The sequence below is a fragment of the Falco biarmicus genome, chromosome 15 (assembly GCF_023638135.1).
Source record: "Falco biarmicus isolate bFalBia1 chromosome 15, bFalBia1.pri, whole genome shotgun sequence".
NCBI lineage: Eukaryota > Metazoa > Chordata > Aves > Falconiformes > Falconidae > Falco > Falco biarmicus.
The window spans coordinates 9,266,374-9,283,787 of record NC_079302.1 but is presented as its reverse complement, the minus strand read 5'-3'; the positions used below and the strand labels follow the sequence as shown (position 1 = coordinate 9,283,787).

Here is a 17,414-nt window from a genome sequence, read left to right as displayed (position 1 = left end):
TGTGATAAAACCTCTGCTATAGTCTAGAAAATGTACATACAGATAGAGAAAAATTATAAAATACATCTGCAGTGGGAAAAGCTTATTTACAAAATATGTATTTTATTACCTCATCATAGTGGTTTTTAACAGATAAGCACTCTATGCACAGTAAAAGGTTTTCTCTCATAAGAAAGGCATACATTTTTTACTTCATATCACATTGCATTGCTTGCACTCACGTAGCAGTGTTTTCCAACATATGATGACAATTTCTCTAATAATGTAAACATCTATAGCTGAGACTCGTGGCTGAAGTGTATCACCAGAATGCAGAGGGGCATGCCTTTTACACCTGCAATGTACTGTAGCTCTAAGTCAGTGACTACAGATCTACTTGTGCCAGCTTACCTGCCTTTTATATTTGTATCAGCATTTTCTGTCTCAAAAAGCTTTTGCCTGCCAGTATGAAAAAAAGCTGATCAGAAAATCAGCAACACAACTGGTACTAATTGGTACATTTGCCGGAGGTCTCAGCAGGAAGCACAGGAGTGGATGCATATGGAGTTGAAACTGTATTTCCCCGGTGCAGTTTGCTCGTATCTGTTCTCCAGTAGTTTGGATACAGTGACACACTGACTCAGGAACATGAGGAAAACTGCATCACAGATCCCTGAAATATTTCCTCTGTGGAAAATGTAGGTTAGTTTTCCTTCAACAGAATAAGTTGCTGTCTTTGAAGCTGTTACAACTATTGCACTCCAGTGCAGGATTCAAGCTGCCACCTAGAAATAGCCACCCTGTCACAACACTGACCGTTGTGCAACCTCGTGAGAAAAAACCTGCATGTACTGTAACTTTGCATTATGTGTACACTGCATTTAATGAGGGTGAGCCATAGTAAATCTTGCAACTGGATGTTATTGCAAATTCTGCCTTTTAAAACTAAGCATTCATAGCATGCTGCCTAGCATTACAGATTAGTCATGACTCTGGCCTTATACAAGAGCTGATCAAGTCTTTAATGTATTTTTTTTACACTGTTGAAGCACAGTTGGCATTTGCTTGGAAAGGAAAATAAGAAAGGATCAAACTTACAATAGAGCCTAAGCAGAATGAAATAGGAATTCATAAGATGTAATACATGCTGCTTTCACAGTAAATTGTAATGAACTCAGAAAGCAGTGTGTTTTATCGTTTATTGTTTCCAGGCAGGACAGAAATGTATATTTATGGTTTGATTTCAAAGAGCGTTAGCCTCCTGGGTTTTAGAAATGAAAAAGATGAACTTTCCCTACTTCTATGATCTCTGAAATAATTTTAGAGGCATTTTGTAAGTCACAGATTTTTTTTTACCTGGAAGTTTACCATAGGATTGTACTGAGAATAACTGTGCACTCCTGTGAAAGCCAAGGGTTTTCAAAGATGCATAATGCGGATTTTTGGTCAGCTCTGCACTATGACTTCTTGACAGGACAATTCATAATTCTTGAGAGCAATTTGTGTAAAACACTCAGCTGCATCATAATATTTTTTTACAACATTTTGTAAATTATCTTAATAAATCTGAGAGAAAAATACCAACTTAAAAATGCAATCAACTGTGTCTGGAGATTCAAACCACAAAGCAGTATAAATTATGAACACATAATTTCGTCTCCTGAGGCACTTGATTGCTTTGGCTGCTCGTTGTTTGTGAGCCATTATGAATATTCTTGAGTAATCTTGATGATCTCCAAATTATCACTAATAATTTAGCCTAGAAATATGAAAGCAAAAAAAATTCACTTTGGGACAGATTATATGTAGAGCCAATATATGTATTTGTGAATTCCTCGCAGTTTCCTGTTGGTAATGCAATCAGCCTACAAACGGTTAAAGCAACAATTCCAAAATAGGTTGGGTTTAGATAACTAATAGCAACATGTAACAGCAAAAACCACCTGTTGCCTTGGAACAACTGTGAGGACAGAAAAGAACAAGTCCAGAACCCTTTGTAAAAAACTATTTCGTGTTGGGTACTAACCTTGAATACCTTTTAACTATTTTAACTACTAAGTAGCACTGCAATTGATTAGATCACATATTAACTGTAGCTTCAATAAATGTCAGTTAGTGAGAGGTAAAAAAAAAAGCACTCCATAAAGAATTTTTGATGTAAAGCATGCATGTGTCTTTTGTTTTTCAGAGTACTGGTAAGAACTGGGAGATACAATAACAGAATTGGTATTTCGAGTTTTCTTTTAAAAAAAACACATTTACCTAAAATAATATATTGCAAGTTCTAAGCAGATTTTTGACACTTCTTAGGTCAGAAGGTCTGAAGCAAGTATTACAGAAAATAAAAAACTTGACAATTTGAATAGCACTTTCTAGTGGATTCTATTTTAACCCTACAACCAAATAGTAAATGCAGTAATGATTGCTATGAAAAGTTATTATCGCCTTTAAAAAGAAATATTTGGAGAGTTTCCTTCAATGTTTCTATTTAGTTTCTTACCACAAAAAGGAAGCTGGAAAGGGTTAAACTGACAAAACCAAATTAAATTTAAAGGATAAAGACCTGAAATTGTATAAAGCATCTTTAAAGCATTAGACCATTTTTCTACAGAGTGAAAGCCAAAGTTTCATAGCTGAACTCTAACTGCATGTCTATAAATAAAATGGTAAGTTCAGTGGTGTCTGCAGTAGAGAAAGTTACATACTTCCAGTGTTGGAGGTAGGTTTTTATTGATGTTTGCCAGCACTAAGCATCCCTGCAAGAAAGAAGCAGGCTATTACTGTAATGAAAAGAACATTCACATATAGTAAACTGAATATTCCTGTATGAGGAACATGTTTTGCTGCTTTCTGTAAATAACTTGTGTAAATGTGGTTTGTATCAGCTGCACATCTCAAGAGTTTGCATTGGGGAAGTATAAACAAATGAAGAGCACACAAGAGATACTGGAAACAGGTGTAATATTTAGTCTTTTCCTCTTTGTAAGGTCTGTATCACTTCTCAGTAATGGAAGATGTTGCTCTTGGTGAGCCAATAGGAAGGGTGAAAGCAAATGACCTGGATATTGGAGAAAATGCGAAATCATCCTATGATATTATTGAAGGAGATGGGATGGATATATTTGAAATTACTACAGATGCCCAGACTCAAGATGGCATTATTAGAGTGAGAAAGGTAAATGGTATCTTTGTTAAAAAAAATAATAAATGTTTATTTTACATACAAACACCCAGCCACACTTTACTTTATGAGAAAATACTGGATTTCCAAGGATTCTTTTATCTATGGATGGGGTGTCAAGCCTGTGAACTGATAAAAAAGGGTTGTATTAGCCATGTCCCTCAAAATTGCCATTTAGGTGACAACTGGGGAGACGTCCATGGAAGTATTTGCAGTGCTGGGAATGTGTTAATCTTATCTGGGCTTCCATGTGGTCAAATCAGATTGGTTTTGCTTTCTTGGTTCCAAAGGAGAAGAGTAGATTGATATGCTTTGTTTGTTCCATAAAATCATAAAATCAGATACCTTTTTCTCTATTATTTGATTTGCTGTATGACTGGTAAAATAGTATTCAGAAAAAAAAAATAATTTGAGGCATATTATTTAATCACCTGATGTATGAGAGACTGTCTTCCAGCTTTTCTCATGCTGAACTCTCTTTGCTCAATGAATAGTGATGTCAGTGAACCTTATCAAGCAGATCAGTGCTGTTTCATATGAGAAGTGCCAATTTCAGGCCCTGAAGGAGTCTGCAATTGTTACATTTTCTATGTTTGTACAGTCTTGATGTATGGAAGGTGCATCAAGATATATTCTTGATGTGCAATGTGCACAACAGAAGGACCACCCAATTATATACAGAAATGTGCAGAGAGACAGCATACCTAGAACAAAACTTGGCCAGTAATGTCAATGAAATATTAATTACAGATTTAATTATCATCATTTTTTGTGGAAGGAGGAGAGAGCTGATTCTCATGCTGTGTTCTGAAAAAGGATACGAATATAATTTGTAACTCTGGCATAGAGGGTTTTAAATACATAACAGAGCACTCTAAATTAATCTTTGTTTTCTCTAAAACCCAAAATAAACCCCTAAAACATGACATTCCAATGGAAAAAAACAAAACAAAACAAAACCCAAGAAGAATCCAGTGAGTACAGGTAAATAATATACAGCTTGTACCTGTGATTAAAGAGGTCAGGTAGAGTCCCTGTCAAAAGATTATATCTTCTGTTTCTTAGTTGTCAGCCCTGTAGATTTATAATAAAATTATGTGTATTTACATAAATTTAGATCTGTTTTCCTAAAGAGAAAATTATGATATATAATCCTGATCTTTCTTACTGTTATTTATTGTATGCTGTGGCCTCCTTTGAAAACTAAGGCAATTAGCCTTTTGCCCCAGTTCCCTTGGCTTTATTTCACAACTGAGCCTCTAACAAAATGTTGTTTCATATATTCATTTTGACAGCAATAATCATTCTGGTTCTGCTACAGTAGATGATGTATGGAGGGTGCTGTTCAGCAACAGATTTTCTCCAGCATAAATTCATGGAGTTTAGACAATGCAGAGTAAATTTTCAATATGATATTCTGATTAAGCATGACTAAATGTATTGGGGTACTGTCATTTCTGTAAAGTACATGAAAAGCCGTTGAAAAAATGATACAGGAGCTATGATTGGCAAATTGTGAATATGCTGATTTATAAATCACCATTCATAATTACAAAAGCTTACTAATTTAAGAGCTGCTAAAGAAGCAAGCTTTCCTCGTGTTTACTAGAATTTGTAAGAAAGAGCAAATCCCATTAGAGCTTGATTCATACCTGAAAAAAATCAACAAAATTTGAAAGTATACATATTGAAGGCTTTGACAGATTTCCTGAAGGTTCCTGTTTGTGCTCTTGCTGGTATTTGCATTGCAGATTTAGAGTTTCTATGTCCTTTTCTTTTTATCCCTGGGACATTGTAATGCAAATCTTAATATCTTTCCAATGCTTGGCAATTTGCATCTTTGAAATTTGAATCGTTGTGAGACACAAGAGAATTATGTAGTGAATCTACTGATGTGCTTTAAGACACAAACTTGAATCTCCTATAATGAAAAATTCTAATATTCAAGTGTCACAGATTTGTTTTTTATTTGGCATTTCATTCCTTTAAACCCACTGTGTTTTCATCTTTTATGTTTTAATATGGAACTGTAAAACAGTAAAAACAATGGTGACATGGCAGGTATATTGATAGAATAAAGTAATCAGTTTCATGCTTCTCTCTCTGAAAAAAAAAAAAATAGTAGTAAGATACAGAAATAGAAATTGCTAGTTTTAAGAAATTCCTGAGAGATGTCTGCCTCATTTACCCCTATAAACAGAAATGCAGAGCTACCTGAAGTGCAATAATATTGAAACACTTTCTTATATGATTAGCTCTACATTTTTCCATATGATGCCTCTTATGTCCAACAAATAATAATTGTTATTTCTTTGAATTTCTCACATTGTTCTGGAAGTAATAAAATATTTATTCCTGTGGAGCTAGTATAATTCCTTTCTTATCTCCAACTAACAAAGCAGTGATTAAGTGCGTGATTAATATGCAAGTCATGTCATCACCAACAAATCTGTAGTATTTATCTGATATGTAATTGTAATAGTATAATTCATGAGAGAGAATAACTTGGTAAATTTCTTGTGAAAAGCAAGAAAACAAAGAGACTTGTTTTTTCTGAGGCTGGTTAATAAACAGATATCAATATATGACTTGAAAGTTTACAGGTTGGATTTCTGGGAGTGGGAAGTGATTGCATTAAAACTCACTGAATGTACGTAAATACACATAACTTCCATCCATCAGCATTATATTCACTTGTTCTTTCTCTGTGGCCATTAGTAAAAGACATTTATCTTTGTCATTCTTAACAGCCACTGGACTTTGAGACCAAAAAATCCTATTCTCTGAAGGTAGAAGCAGCCAACATTTATATTGATCCTCGCTTCATCAGTGGAGGACCATTCAAGGATACAGCAACGGTAAAAATTGTAGTAGACGATGCTGATGAGCCACCAGTCTTTTCATCACCTACTTACCTACTGGAAGTGCATGAAAATGCTGCTATTAACTCTGTGATTGGTCAGGTGGCTGCCCATGACCCTGACGTGTCTTCCAGTCCTATCAGGTAGTGCTGCTTTGAAGTTCCCTTTGAAAAAACCTACTGGCAGGATGCTAAGTATGTTTTCCCATGCGGTATATGACACTCTTCTCATGCCATTTGATTTCTATGAAAATACTTGCATAAGATTTTTTAATCATGTAACATTTATCAGTTCAGATCATTTTCAAAATCACAAAAATGCTCCTTGCCACGTGAGTAGTCTTACGAAACAGTAGCAGTGCAATGAAAATAAGAAACCGGGTGTACAAGGTTGGATGGGATTCAATCATCAGTGTGGATCTGCAGATTATTTTGAGTAATCTCCTAGTGCCTGCACTAACAATACTGAGTTTATTCCATGTAGTTATAAGGTTGTCAAAACATATTTTGTATTCCTTTGGCTAAACCCATTCCTGGTTTAAAGATAGAAAATCAGAGATGATTGTGCCTGTATGACTTTTGCATCTTCAGTTTACAATATTTTCCTTTTTGATCTAACTTGAACAAAATCTGCTATTCCAGTTTCATCACATAGATGTTTAATGACCACACACCTTCTACTCCTCCTTTGTCATGGCTAGTATGGTATGATGCAAAGGTTCCCAAAAGACATTTTGCTATGTGTAGTACTGCCTGTTAAAACCATTATGAAAACAAACACCAAAATGTCAAATGCATAGGAAAGGTATATTTGGAGAGGGTCTATTTAATAATAATCATCACTGTGTGTTACTGCCTTAGGGAATTTAAGCTATGCAAGCAGTCTTCAGCATCAAGAGGATGATGTTAATTGTTATAATCTGTCACTTAAGACCATTTTCTAATCATCATCATTTACATCAGATTTGTCACAGAGCAAAACTTTAAACCTTTATTTAGGGGGCCTACATATTGCACATTTTAGTATTTTCAGAATTAGAAATTCAGAATTTCCAACACGTTTGGATGTATTAGCACTTGTGTGTGAAGATGTTGGAGACTATGTTGGTCTCTCATTTCTAAATAATCCTTCCAAAACTAGCTAAATGTAGCATTCACTGTCACAGATATCTAGACAAATTAATTGATTAATATATTTTCTACTGCAGCACACAACTCAGACAGTGTTAATAGGCAACAAATTCCTTTTCTTACCAGAGAAGCTCTCAGGATGCTCAGATGGTAATATGATCATAGAAATAGGAAATAAATGAGGGTAGTTACCTAGATCAGAAAAATGTTACATAAACAGAGAAAAGTAATAGAGAATTCACAGTTTGATCTATTACAATTTAAGCAGTGGCCCCGCCCCTAATTTTATTACTGCTGTCCCCTGGCATCTGTGAAAAAGGACTTACTCTGCTACTAGAAAGACAGGGTCTTCTGAAACCAGCCACAGTGGCAGCAAGTTGGCTTTCTTCCCTTTATTCCAGCTTGATAGTCATTTCTCTTTCAATTTAACATTAGTTCCTTCCCTCTGCCCTGTTCTGCTTTACTCTGAGCTTGGTCCTGTGCTCCTCTGCCTCTTGATTGTGTCCCCTCTGCTCCTCATCTCAGCCTGACTTCAACTCTGTTTCAGTCCTACCTTGGCTATTTTTCCAGTCTTGTTCTGTTTCCCTGGAATTCTTTACTAGTCCTGCCTCAAAGCCCTAATAATTTAGACCAGCTACAGGCCTACATATATCCTAAAACTGTCACTCTCCATTTTGTCCAAGCCTGTAAAACTGAACTGAGTAAAATATTTACCTCATTTCCATTTTTTCAGAATTTTATAGATATGTTCAAAAATTTAAAAGCATAAGTATTTTATATATGCAAACTGAATTAGAATTTCATTACTCATCAAGTTATATAGAAACAATATACATAAAGAGAAGTAGCCAAAATTCATTATATTTAAAAAAAAAGGCATTTAATTAGTGTGACATATGTCCTCTGTAAAAATGTTATATGCAGTACTTTGTAAGATTTAATTTTTCTACAGTATTGGCTTGATAGCTACTTCAAGATAAAGAGCTTGATTTTCTATGCAACTTATTTTTCTTCTTGCTTGCTCATCTCATTAATCTGGCTTTATCTGGCATAGCTCTGGAAAGTCCAAATTCTGTTTTTTCAAATTTTTTTGGCAAAAAAATATTTTAAGAAAAAAAAAAAAGAAAAAAGGATTTCAAGTCAGTAATTCTACTATTACAGAAGCAAAAATATTCATCAGGGGAAAGCAGGGAGCAAAAATGTACTTTCTTTCTTTCCAAGTTGGAACAAAATTAGAACATGGCAATTTCTAACAAAAATATGTGGAAGCATTGGGTTTTTGGATTAGAATGCATCATTTTGATTGTGCATTAAAAGTGTTTATTCCATTATTGCACCATGTAAATTTTAATGTGTATGTTTAATGATACACTTTCAAAAATATTATAATCATAAGTTAAAAATTGAAAATCAGAATGAAAACATTCTGTTCTAAAAATAATGGACATTTTGATGCTGCCTGGCCATTTTTTAATGTATTTTTCCTTTAAAACAGAATTTTAGGAGACAATAGCTAATTGCATTTCAAGGAAATAATATTTTTCAATAGCTATCTGTTCTATCAATATTCTGGTGAGAGCTTTTGTGTGCATTTGTTATGAAAACCCTAACAAAAGAAAAAAAACATGAATCAACTTAGGTGCTACCAATACCATGTCTCCTGCACATTAGTCTTATACACCAAGGCTCAGTAAACTCAAAGTATTGCAGTACCATAAATGAAATAAAACTTAGATATCTCTGAACATGGAAATAGTCTGATAATTGAGTAATGAGACAAAATATTAGAGAATTTAGAAAAAATACTATAGAAAACAGACTGGAAAGAAACTTTTCCTAGGTTTCATTAAAAAAAAAAAAAAGTTTAACCTCATTTCTGTCCAATACAACAGTACTTTGGCTTTATGCTTGCTTAGAAGAAATGAAACACATTCTCTGGTCTTTCCATTACTTGCTATAAAAGATATGAACCCTATCACAGATTTACAAGCAGGTGTATAGGTGGGTTACCAGTCTGGTTCTGAGCGTGCCACCCTTATGTAAATACCTAAAGAAGGCTATTTAGTGATGTCTGGTGTCAAATGCAGAGGTTTGGCAGTTATTAGCCTGAAATCTCTGTATCAGCCACAGAAATTCAGACATCTGTAGATGGATGGGGCTAAAGGATGCATATGTTGTATGGGCCTTTTCTCGTTGTTGTTGAGCCCTAATTGTGGATAAGTAAAGGCACCTTTGTATGGCTAACTGCTAACGTGGTATTTGGCTGAATTGTGCTTTCATTACCTGTTTCTCCAAGGAATATGAATTATCTGACAGGAGGCTGTAAGGCAAGTGGGGGTCGGTCTCTTCTCCCAGGTAACAAGCACCAGGACAAGAGGAAATGGCCTCGAGTTGTGCCAGGGCAGGTTTAGACTGGATATTAGGAAAAGTTTCTTTAAGGAAAGGGTGGTCAAGAATTGGAACAGGCTGCATAGGAAGGTGGTGGAGTCACCATCCCTGGAGGTGTTTCAAAGACACGTAGCTGCGGCGCTTACCGATATGGCTTAGTGATGGGCTTGGCAGCCCTGGGTTAATGGTTGGAGCCGATGTTCCCAGAGGTGTTTTCCAACCTACGTGATTCTGTGATTGTATGGTTCTACAATCTCTTCATATTGGTTGTTCATATAGTTTAACTACATCATATCTTACATAACCCAGTATTTTTAAAATAAACAGCAGAATTTCTCTTTTGTCTTTGTTTGCTCTTCTGCTGTGCATGGCGGTTAAGGGCCTGGCTCACTTTTAAGTCTGATGGTATAAAGAATTTACAAATTTGTCTAACAGTTATTAAGACAGTTAGTGGTTTGTCTTATTCTAGCCTAGTCACTTCAGAAGTATTCGTTAGTGGCTCGCTACCACAACTAGACCACATGCGTCTCTCTTGGGAAAGGGACTCAGTGAATTCAATTAAGCTAGTCATAAAGCTTTACTGCACTTTATTTAGTAAGGGTGGTACATTCTGGCTTATAGTATAATTAGGCTTGAAAGATCGTTATCCATTAGCATACAAATCTTTTGATTTCAGTTGTAGTTATTTCATGTTTCTGTTGTTATTTTATAACCACGGTCTATTTATCTGTGGTAAGTTATCTTCGATAAAGCATGATCCAAGTGCATAGAAAAAAGCAGGAGTAATAAACTTTCCTCCTATACTGTACCTGCCCTCCTATAAAGCACTGCCCTTCAGTGTCTTTGTGGAGAGAGAAGCTTCACTGGCAGGTTTTCCCCATTCGTATCAACAGAGATTTCATCTTTGGCAGCAGCTGATCATTTTCTTAATTCACAGCAGGCCTTAAAAACTGAGATATGATATTTTCTGCCTCCCTAATTGTGCAGCTGTTTATCTGTTACTAAGTAGTATGTCCGATCTGCCTGGCATTAATAAACAATGGTGATTTACCACTGATGAGGTATCAGTACTGTGATTTAAATCTCAGCAGGTGCAGCAAAAAAAGAATTTCTGCTCTTATTTACATTGAGGCAAATAAAGAATAGATAAAATTAAGTCATAATAGCAATTGCTATTGTGCAGGAGCAGGACTGAGAATCATTTTAAGTCTTCTGTTAAACCACTATGGGGGTGTTCCTATAATTGCCATAGCAGACCCATAAACTAACCAAAACTTCCCAATAACCTGTGCTGGGTTTATTACAATTTCAAATGATATTATTTCCCAAGATATTCTTTTCTCATTTTTAGAGAAATCTATGTTTTATGTATAGCTTATGGATTTGACAATGCATTCCCATTAAAAAGAGTTACAATACTATTATCATGAAAAGGAAACTGCAAATGTACTATTAGTTTTCCTAGTTTTATGACACTGCAGATCTTAATTTTTATTTTTGTACCAAATATTTATCAAATTAAAATCACAAGAGGGTTTTACCTCTGTAGTCTTGTAAAGCTATGTAACTTATGTTAAAAATGTTTCATTTTGAATGCTCGTTTTGCATTGTGAATAAATAGTGTTGGGATGAGATAAAATGCGATTTAATAAACTCACAGATGTTATGCTCTCAGTTTTATATCTTCAAAAAAAGGAACTGCTGGAAGACTGTAAATGTTTTAAAAAGTTTAAAAATGTGTGATCCTTAGAGAAGAATTGTGTCTTATCTCAATGGAATTTATGTCAAGCCCAGGTCAACTAAACATTAAGTAACATATAAACATTTCATATTTTATTTCATTTGTGGACTGTAAAAAAGTCATAAATGTTTGGTATCAGAAGAGTTCTTTCTGCAACATTACGTAAACATCAAGAATTAAAATTGGTTTTAAGTTATGACATCTTAAAAAAAGTTGATTGTGGTCTTTCCTGTATTTTCTTGAGTGAAATCTTAAGCCCGTGAAAGTCTGTAAGATATTTTTTACTAACTTCACTAGTACCAGAATTTCACTTCTGATACTTTAATTAGAACTAGGGAGACATTCAAATAAAGTTACAATGCATTTTCAAAAATGGTTGTGTGAAGTTAGGCCCCCACAGCTTTATTTTTCCACACAAGTGACCTGATTTTCAGAAATGCTGAGGGTAGTACAGTTCCCATTAAAGCATTGAGAGCTGAGCATGTGGAGTTCACTAGAAAATGAGTTTACTCCAACATCCAAATATAGATGCATGTGCCTAGCTTTAGGCACATATATTTGGAATTTTACTTCAACTTTTTTTCCTGGTACTCTTCTTAACCAAACCACTCATTTTAAAGTGAATAAAACTAGGTTGTCTGAGTTTAAAAACAGAAACTTAAATGTGTTAACAAATCCCATTACTTAGTTAAGCAGGGGGGTTCACTCTTAAGTCCATTAGTTGTTAAATACCTTACCAACATGATCATGCTAGCATTGATCTTCAGTAAAACAGTCTTTGAACATTTAGACTTTAAAATTTTGATAGATTTCTGTAGTTTAGAACTGATTTTCTGAAAGTGAATTTTATCTGGCTGGATGCATTGCACAAGCAATCTAATTGCAATGCATCATTCATTCTGAATATGAAAATATCTGACAGTGAAATAAAAAAAAGATTAACACCATAATCCTAAGCTTTGAAATCAGATTCTAATGCTATGTCTATCAAAATAATTGTGCTATGCTGGAATGAGTTTGAGTTCATTAGAATATGTTTATTGTAGCATATAGAGGTACTTCCAAATTAGAACTTTTTTTCAGAAATTGCTTATGATAAAGCATAAACCACAATGGAATAACTGAATTTCAGATAACTCTGCCATTGTCACTGTAGCAAAATATGCTCTTGTTCTTTTATCAGTGAATTTCACAGCGTATTTGCAAAAAGTAGGAATGTAATGGGAAACTGACAGTCTGAGTCACTTTTCTGACCACTATATCATGTAATCCAGTCTAATACTGTACCCTAACTCACCCTATTATGCCTAGATATAATGCAGAACAGATGTAAAAATTGTCAGTGCATGCTGTTAGGTTCTGTAATACATAGACACAAAGGCTTAAAAGGCTTTTCCATAAATCCACAATTGGGATTCAGTAAAACCCCTTGAAGTCAATTTTTGTTGAACCATATCAATAGTTTATCACTAAACTCTCTCATTTCATACCTTTCCTGTCAAAAAATTGGAAGGCTTAATTTTGTGATTTAATTTCTTTTTGCGAATAATATGTTAACAAAATAACTCTGTGAAAATGGACAAACATAAAAGCTTTCCTGGAGATCCTGTTCTGAGCTTTAAATCATCATCCTGCTTAATGCACCGTTGGAGCAATCTACTACAGCTCGCTCTTGTTGTCAGGCTGGCTCTGTTTAGGCTGCATAATTTACCTGGACATTCACATTTGCAAACTCTGACTACCTGTCAGATGAAACTCGTTTTGTTAAAAATCAGTGATGTCAGTCCATAAAACAATCAGTCCTTCAGTGTTTGAAGTGTTTTATAGGAAAACGGTGATTCACTGTGTTCTGCCCATGGAGCTGCTTGAACCATAACCAAATAATATGCTCGTTGGATAGTTCATGCTTCATTAATCTGAAATTTATTGGTAAAATAATATTATTCAGCCCTTTTTTAAAATAACCATGAGGCCCACCACTTTTGTGGGCTTAATACATTACTGTCAAAATTATCATCAGTTACTGTGGAATACCATAGAAACAGTCTAATAAATGTGATGGATTGTGTCATTAACTCTTGATCAGCACCGTTTTTCAAAGATGTTACCCAGTAAACCTGAGGGCATTTTATGACCTTCACACTGGGTATACAGCTAATTACTCCTTGGGCAATAATTATTAAGTTTTTTTAGTCTCAGTTTGTCATTTTGTCTTATAAATTATTATGCTATTGAGCTTCTGAATCCATTTGGCTATAAAACTGTAGCCCTCAGAGGGCTCCCTAAATTGTCTTGTGATTGTATGGATTACACCAACTTCATTAAGTAGATTACAGGGATGTCTATTTTGTAGGTTTTCCATTGATCGGCACACTGACCTTGAGAGACAGTTCAACATTAATGCAGAAGATGGGAAAATAACTTTGGCAACACCACTGGACAGAGAAACAAATATGTGGCACAACATAACCATTGTAGCTACTGAAACTAGTAAGTGTTTGTGTATACTGGCTTTTAGTTCTGTTGGGTTTGTAAATGGTTTAAGCAACGTTTGCAGTGGAAACTGTGTATAATTCAGTAAAAAGTAATGCACATTGGATTTTTAACTTTTGAGAATTTTTGAAAGGAAACTGAATTTCTGCTGAAGTTTCACTCATTCCCTTTCATCTTCAAAACTGTATTATTCTCAGTGAATAAAGTAGTATAGATTTTGAAGAGACACATGATTACATTTGTAAATGGTATACATGGTAAATGTTAAAACAAAATTCAGAAAACCTAAAACCAAAGCCTTATATTTAGTTACTTATATTAACACAGAAAAAATAAAGCTTTGCTATTGTAGAAGTAAATTGTAGACTCAACCCAAAAGTTCTTAATGCTGAGTGATATTATGTTTCAGTGCCATAAATGATTAAGGGCATGGGTAATGTTACATGAAAGTAGCCCTATTTGATATATATGAATAAATTTACTGATACACAGCTATAGACATGGATTGTTCAGATCCGCAAAGCTGTTGTGACTGATCCGTACACCTAAGTCATGGAGAGCCAGGAGCATCACCCTGTCTGGGAATATGGGTCCTAGATTTCAATCAAAAAGAATTCTTGATTAATTGGGAATTGTAAGCGCTGTTGATGGGATCACAGGTGACAGTATAATTCAGTATTGATATTAGCACTGTATTTTAGAGTATACATTTGACATAAATTTATTGCAGCAAAAGAACAGATTCAGAACGTAGGTCTGTCATCCCATGTCTTTGTCTTAACTGAAACACAAACCATGAAAATGTTTCTGCTGATGTATCTATTCTGCAATCAATGTATATGCATAATTCCCATATGTGCAAGCAGGCTTGACACATTGTTGTAAGAAAATTTGTCTTCAGAGCCTGATGATCAGTGCTGCTAGTTCTTGCATGTAGAATACTGATATTAATTCTTGCTTTTCCCCCAGAGTATCTTTTTTAAAGGATATAGTATTATAATACAGAACTTTTAATGCTCAGTTTCGTAATACTGACTGTAGCTGTGAACATAATGAATGGGAGGATAAAATATGCTTAATTGGCCCATTTTTGTTGTCCAATATTGTTCTGTGGTACTTGTTCTCAGAAACAAACTTGTTGGGAATCTGTGTCAGAGAACTGAAATGCCATACAGAAATGAGAAAGATAGTTCTTAGTATAAACTATGGTCTCAACTGACAACCCCTGTAAACTGTATTCCTATGACATAACTTAATAATTTGTGTATTTCATTGCCAGTAGTGCCAACAGTACCCGTTTAATTACTGTTAAATCTTGCAGGCAAACACTGCTTTGATAAATTAGCAAGAATACTTTCTGCTTGCAGGAAAGCCAAGCCAACACAGGGAATCAAACTACATAAGGAAAGTAAGCGAGCTCTGGTTGCATAGGGTATATTTTGCCCAGGTTAATATCAAACCAGTGAATAGTACTGATGTTTTTAAAGAAGCAAGATATAAAATTTCCATACCAATTCTCTCAAGACATGAGGAATGTCAGATCATGAGATTTACCAGTGGCATGAAAGCAGATTTATTAGGTTGTGATCCAAAGTTTTCAGACACTGGAATAGTAAGATGTAAAATGAAGTAATTTTACATTTTTCTCAAAAAAAGTAAAAAAAGAACAAAATAATAATAAGTTTTTTCAGAAACTCTTCCAATTATTTTTTTAACTCCATTATGTGTGCGTGACTGCAGCGTTAACAGATGTGCACTTTACTGAGCCACATCGGAATCAAGCCTGCCTGTTGCATCTTCAGATTTTTAAAACGTAATTATACTCAAGAATTTTGTTAGAAACCAGCCTTATCATTAGTCTTCATGGGAGCCTCAGCATCTATCACCATTGTAAAATTGCCTCTTATCAGATTGTCTATGAAAATAATAATGCCAATCTTGTTCTAAGCATTTGCATTCCTGCTGATGACTTATTTTCACATTCATAATATAATTATTTGACATTTACATAAAACAAGAGCTTAATTTCATAGACTACTATATTTGCTTTTTTTAAGAGAAATTATTTTTAAACTCCTCATGTAGAAACTAAATTTGTTCATAGAACTGTCAAGCAGGGTAACATGGGCATTTTAAGGTCTTTTTTCAACATCACAATAAGCAAAATCTCTGCTACAAAAGAACCGAAATCTGTTGGAGGCAGGCAGAAGCATCAAATGAAAATTCAGAGTTTGGCATTACGATATCTTCACTGACAGTAATATTAATGGACTACTGATCTCTCCCATAAAAATAAATATGTCAGCATCATTCATACAGGAGCATTTTCTCCTCCCAGGCCAGCTGCTCTCCAGGTTCAGTCCGAGGCTCCCCTCTTCTTGTGGGGCAGCGACCAGAGCATTTCACTGCCATCAAACTTGCTTACCAATCATAAGCCATGATACTGGGTTTATTTTTCTGATTCTCAGCATGGTAGATCCTAATCTATATCTGATTTATCAACACTTCAATAGGTAAACACCAAGTTTTGCCAAAACATGAGTCATTGTTTCAGAACTTTGTGCTGGTGAGTTACCTGCAGTTAAATTTGTGCTTTAAGCACAGGTAATTTTTGGCAGATTTCTGCTGCCACCATGACAAAGTTATTCTTTTATGTCACCCCTCAGCCACTGTCTCAGGTGGGAATGTTCCGAGACACAAGATTGGCCTGGCTGAATTGAGCATAACTACTTCTGTATTTTCACATGGCTTGAGGATGAGGATATTTAGATTCAGATTGGCTGATCTTTTTGAAAGCAACCATATTTAGAATTTCTGTGAATAATTTTAAACATGCTACTTCTTTTTAATCTGAGTTCCCTAAAATGTGAACTTAACCCTTTCATGTCTAGCAAAATTGGGAGGAGAAAGCATGAGCTAGTGGGGACTTTGACTCTTTTCTGTAAGTACTTAACATGCAAAAGTTTGATTGTTTTGTTTTTTGGGGGAGAACATTTTGTTTTCCTATACATAAGCAAGTGTCTGGATAGTTCTAACTCAGAACTAGCATCAAAGTTCATACTATTGTTTACAAATAGTCTTACCATCATATTCTGAGACCTGTGCCGAGGGTGACATTTCCCTCCTTTCATTTTCCCTTGTAAGCAGGCTCCTTCCAGCCTATGTGAAGAAGTTTCTTGTCTGCAGCTTCTTTTTGGGTGGGTAAACTAGACAGACGGACTAAGGAACAGTTGCCTGGAGTTTCTTTCCCTCAGACAGTTGCCCAGACTTTGGTACTGCTTTTATGTTCAAGTTTTTTAAATATGTAGATGAGTGCCATATAGTTTTATCCCTCCTGTTTAAATCAAAGCAACTATGTTACATACTGATTACATGCCCCCTAGAGAAAATTCTTCAAATACCTCATCCATCTGCATCTTTTTTTGGTTACTGAAGATAAAACAATGTGAAGACTGCACTGAAAGTGATTAACATAGTACAGGTGATATTTAGGTGGCAGTTTCAGTATTTCAGATTTAGTTATAAATTTTTCATTAATTTGGTGAAAAATTGGTAGATAAATTCCTTTTGTAGCTTTGACCCTCTCCAAGAGTGTCTACTCTTAAATGTTCCATTCATTTTGCACATTTTTTTCTATTGTA

At 34.9% G+C, this 17,414-nt stretch overlaps 1 protein-coding gene across 3 annotated transcripts in view; it reads left to right on the top strand.

The window, feature by feature from the left end:
* The window catches only part of CDH8 (cadherin 8), a 214,081-nt gene that overhangs the window by 148,756 nt on the left and 47,911 nt on the right, over positions 1 to 17,414 (top strand). For all 3 annotated transcript variants that reach the window (XM_056361148.1, XM_056361147.1, XM_056361149.1), the window contains exons 6-8: positions 2,967 to 3,154; positions 5,911 to 6,164; positions 13,634 to 13,770. In XM_056361148.1, the coding sequence (XP_056217123.1) occupies positions 2,967 to 3,154; positions 5,911 to 6,164; positions 13,634 to 13,770 (579 nt within the window). The remainder of the gene's footprint in view (positions 1 to 2,966; positions 3,155 to 5,910; positions 6,165 to 13,633; positions 13,771 to 17,414) is intronic.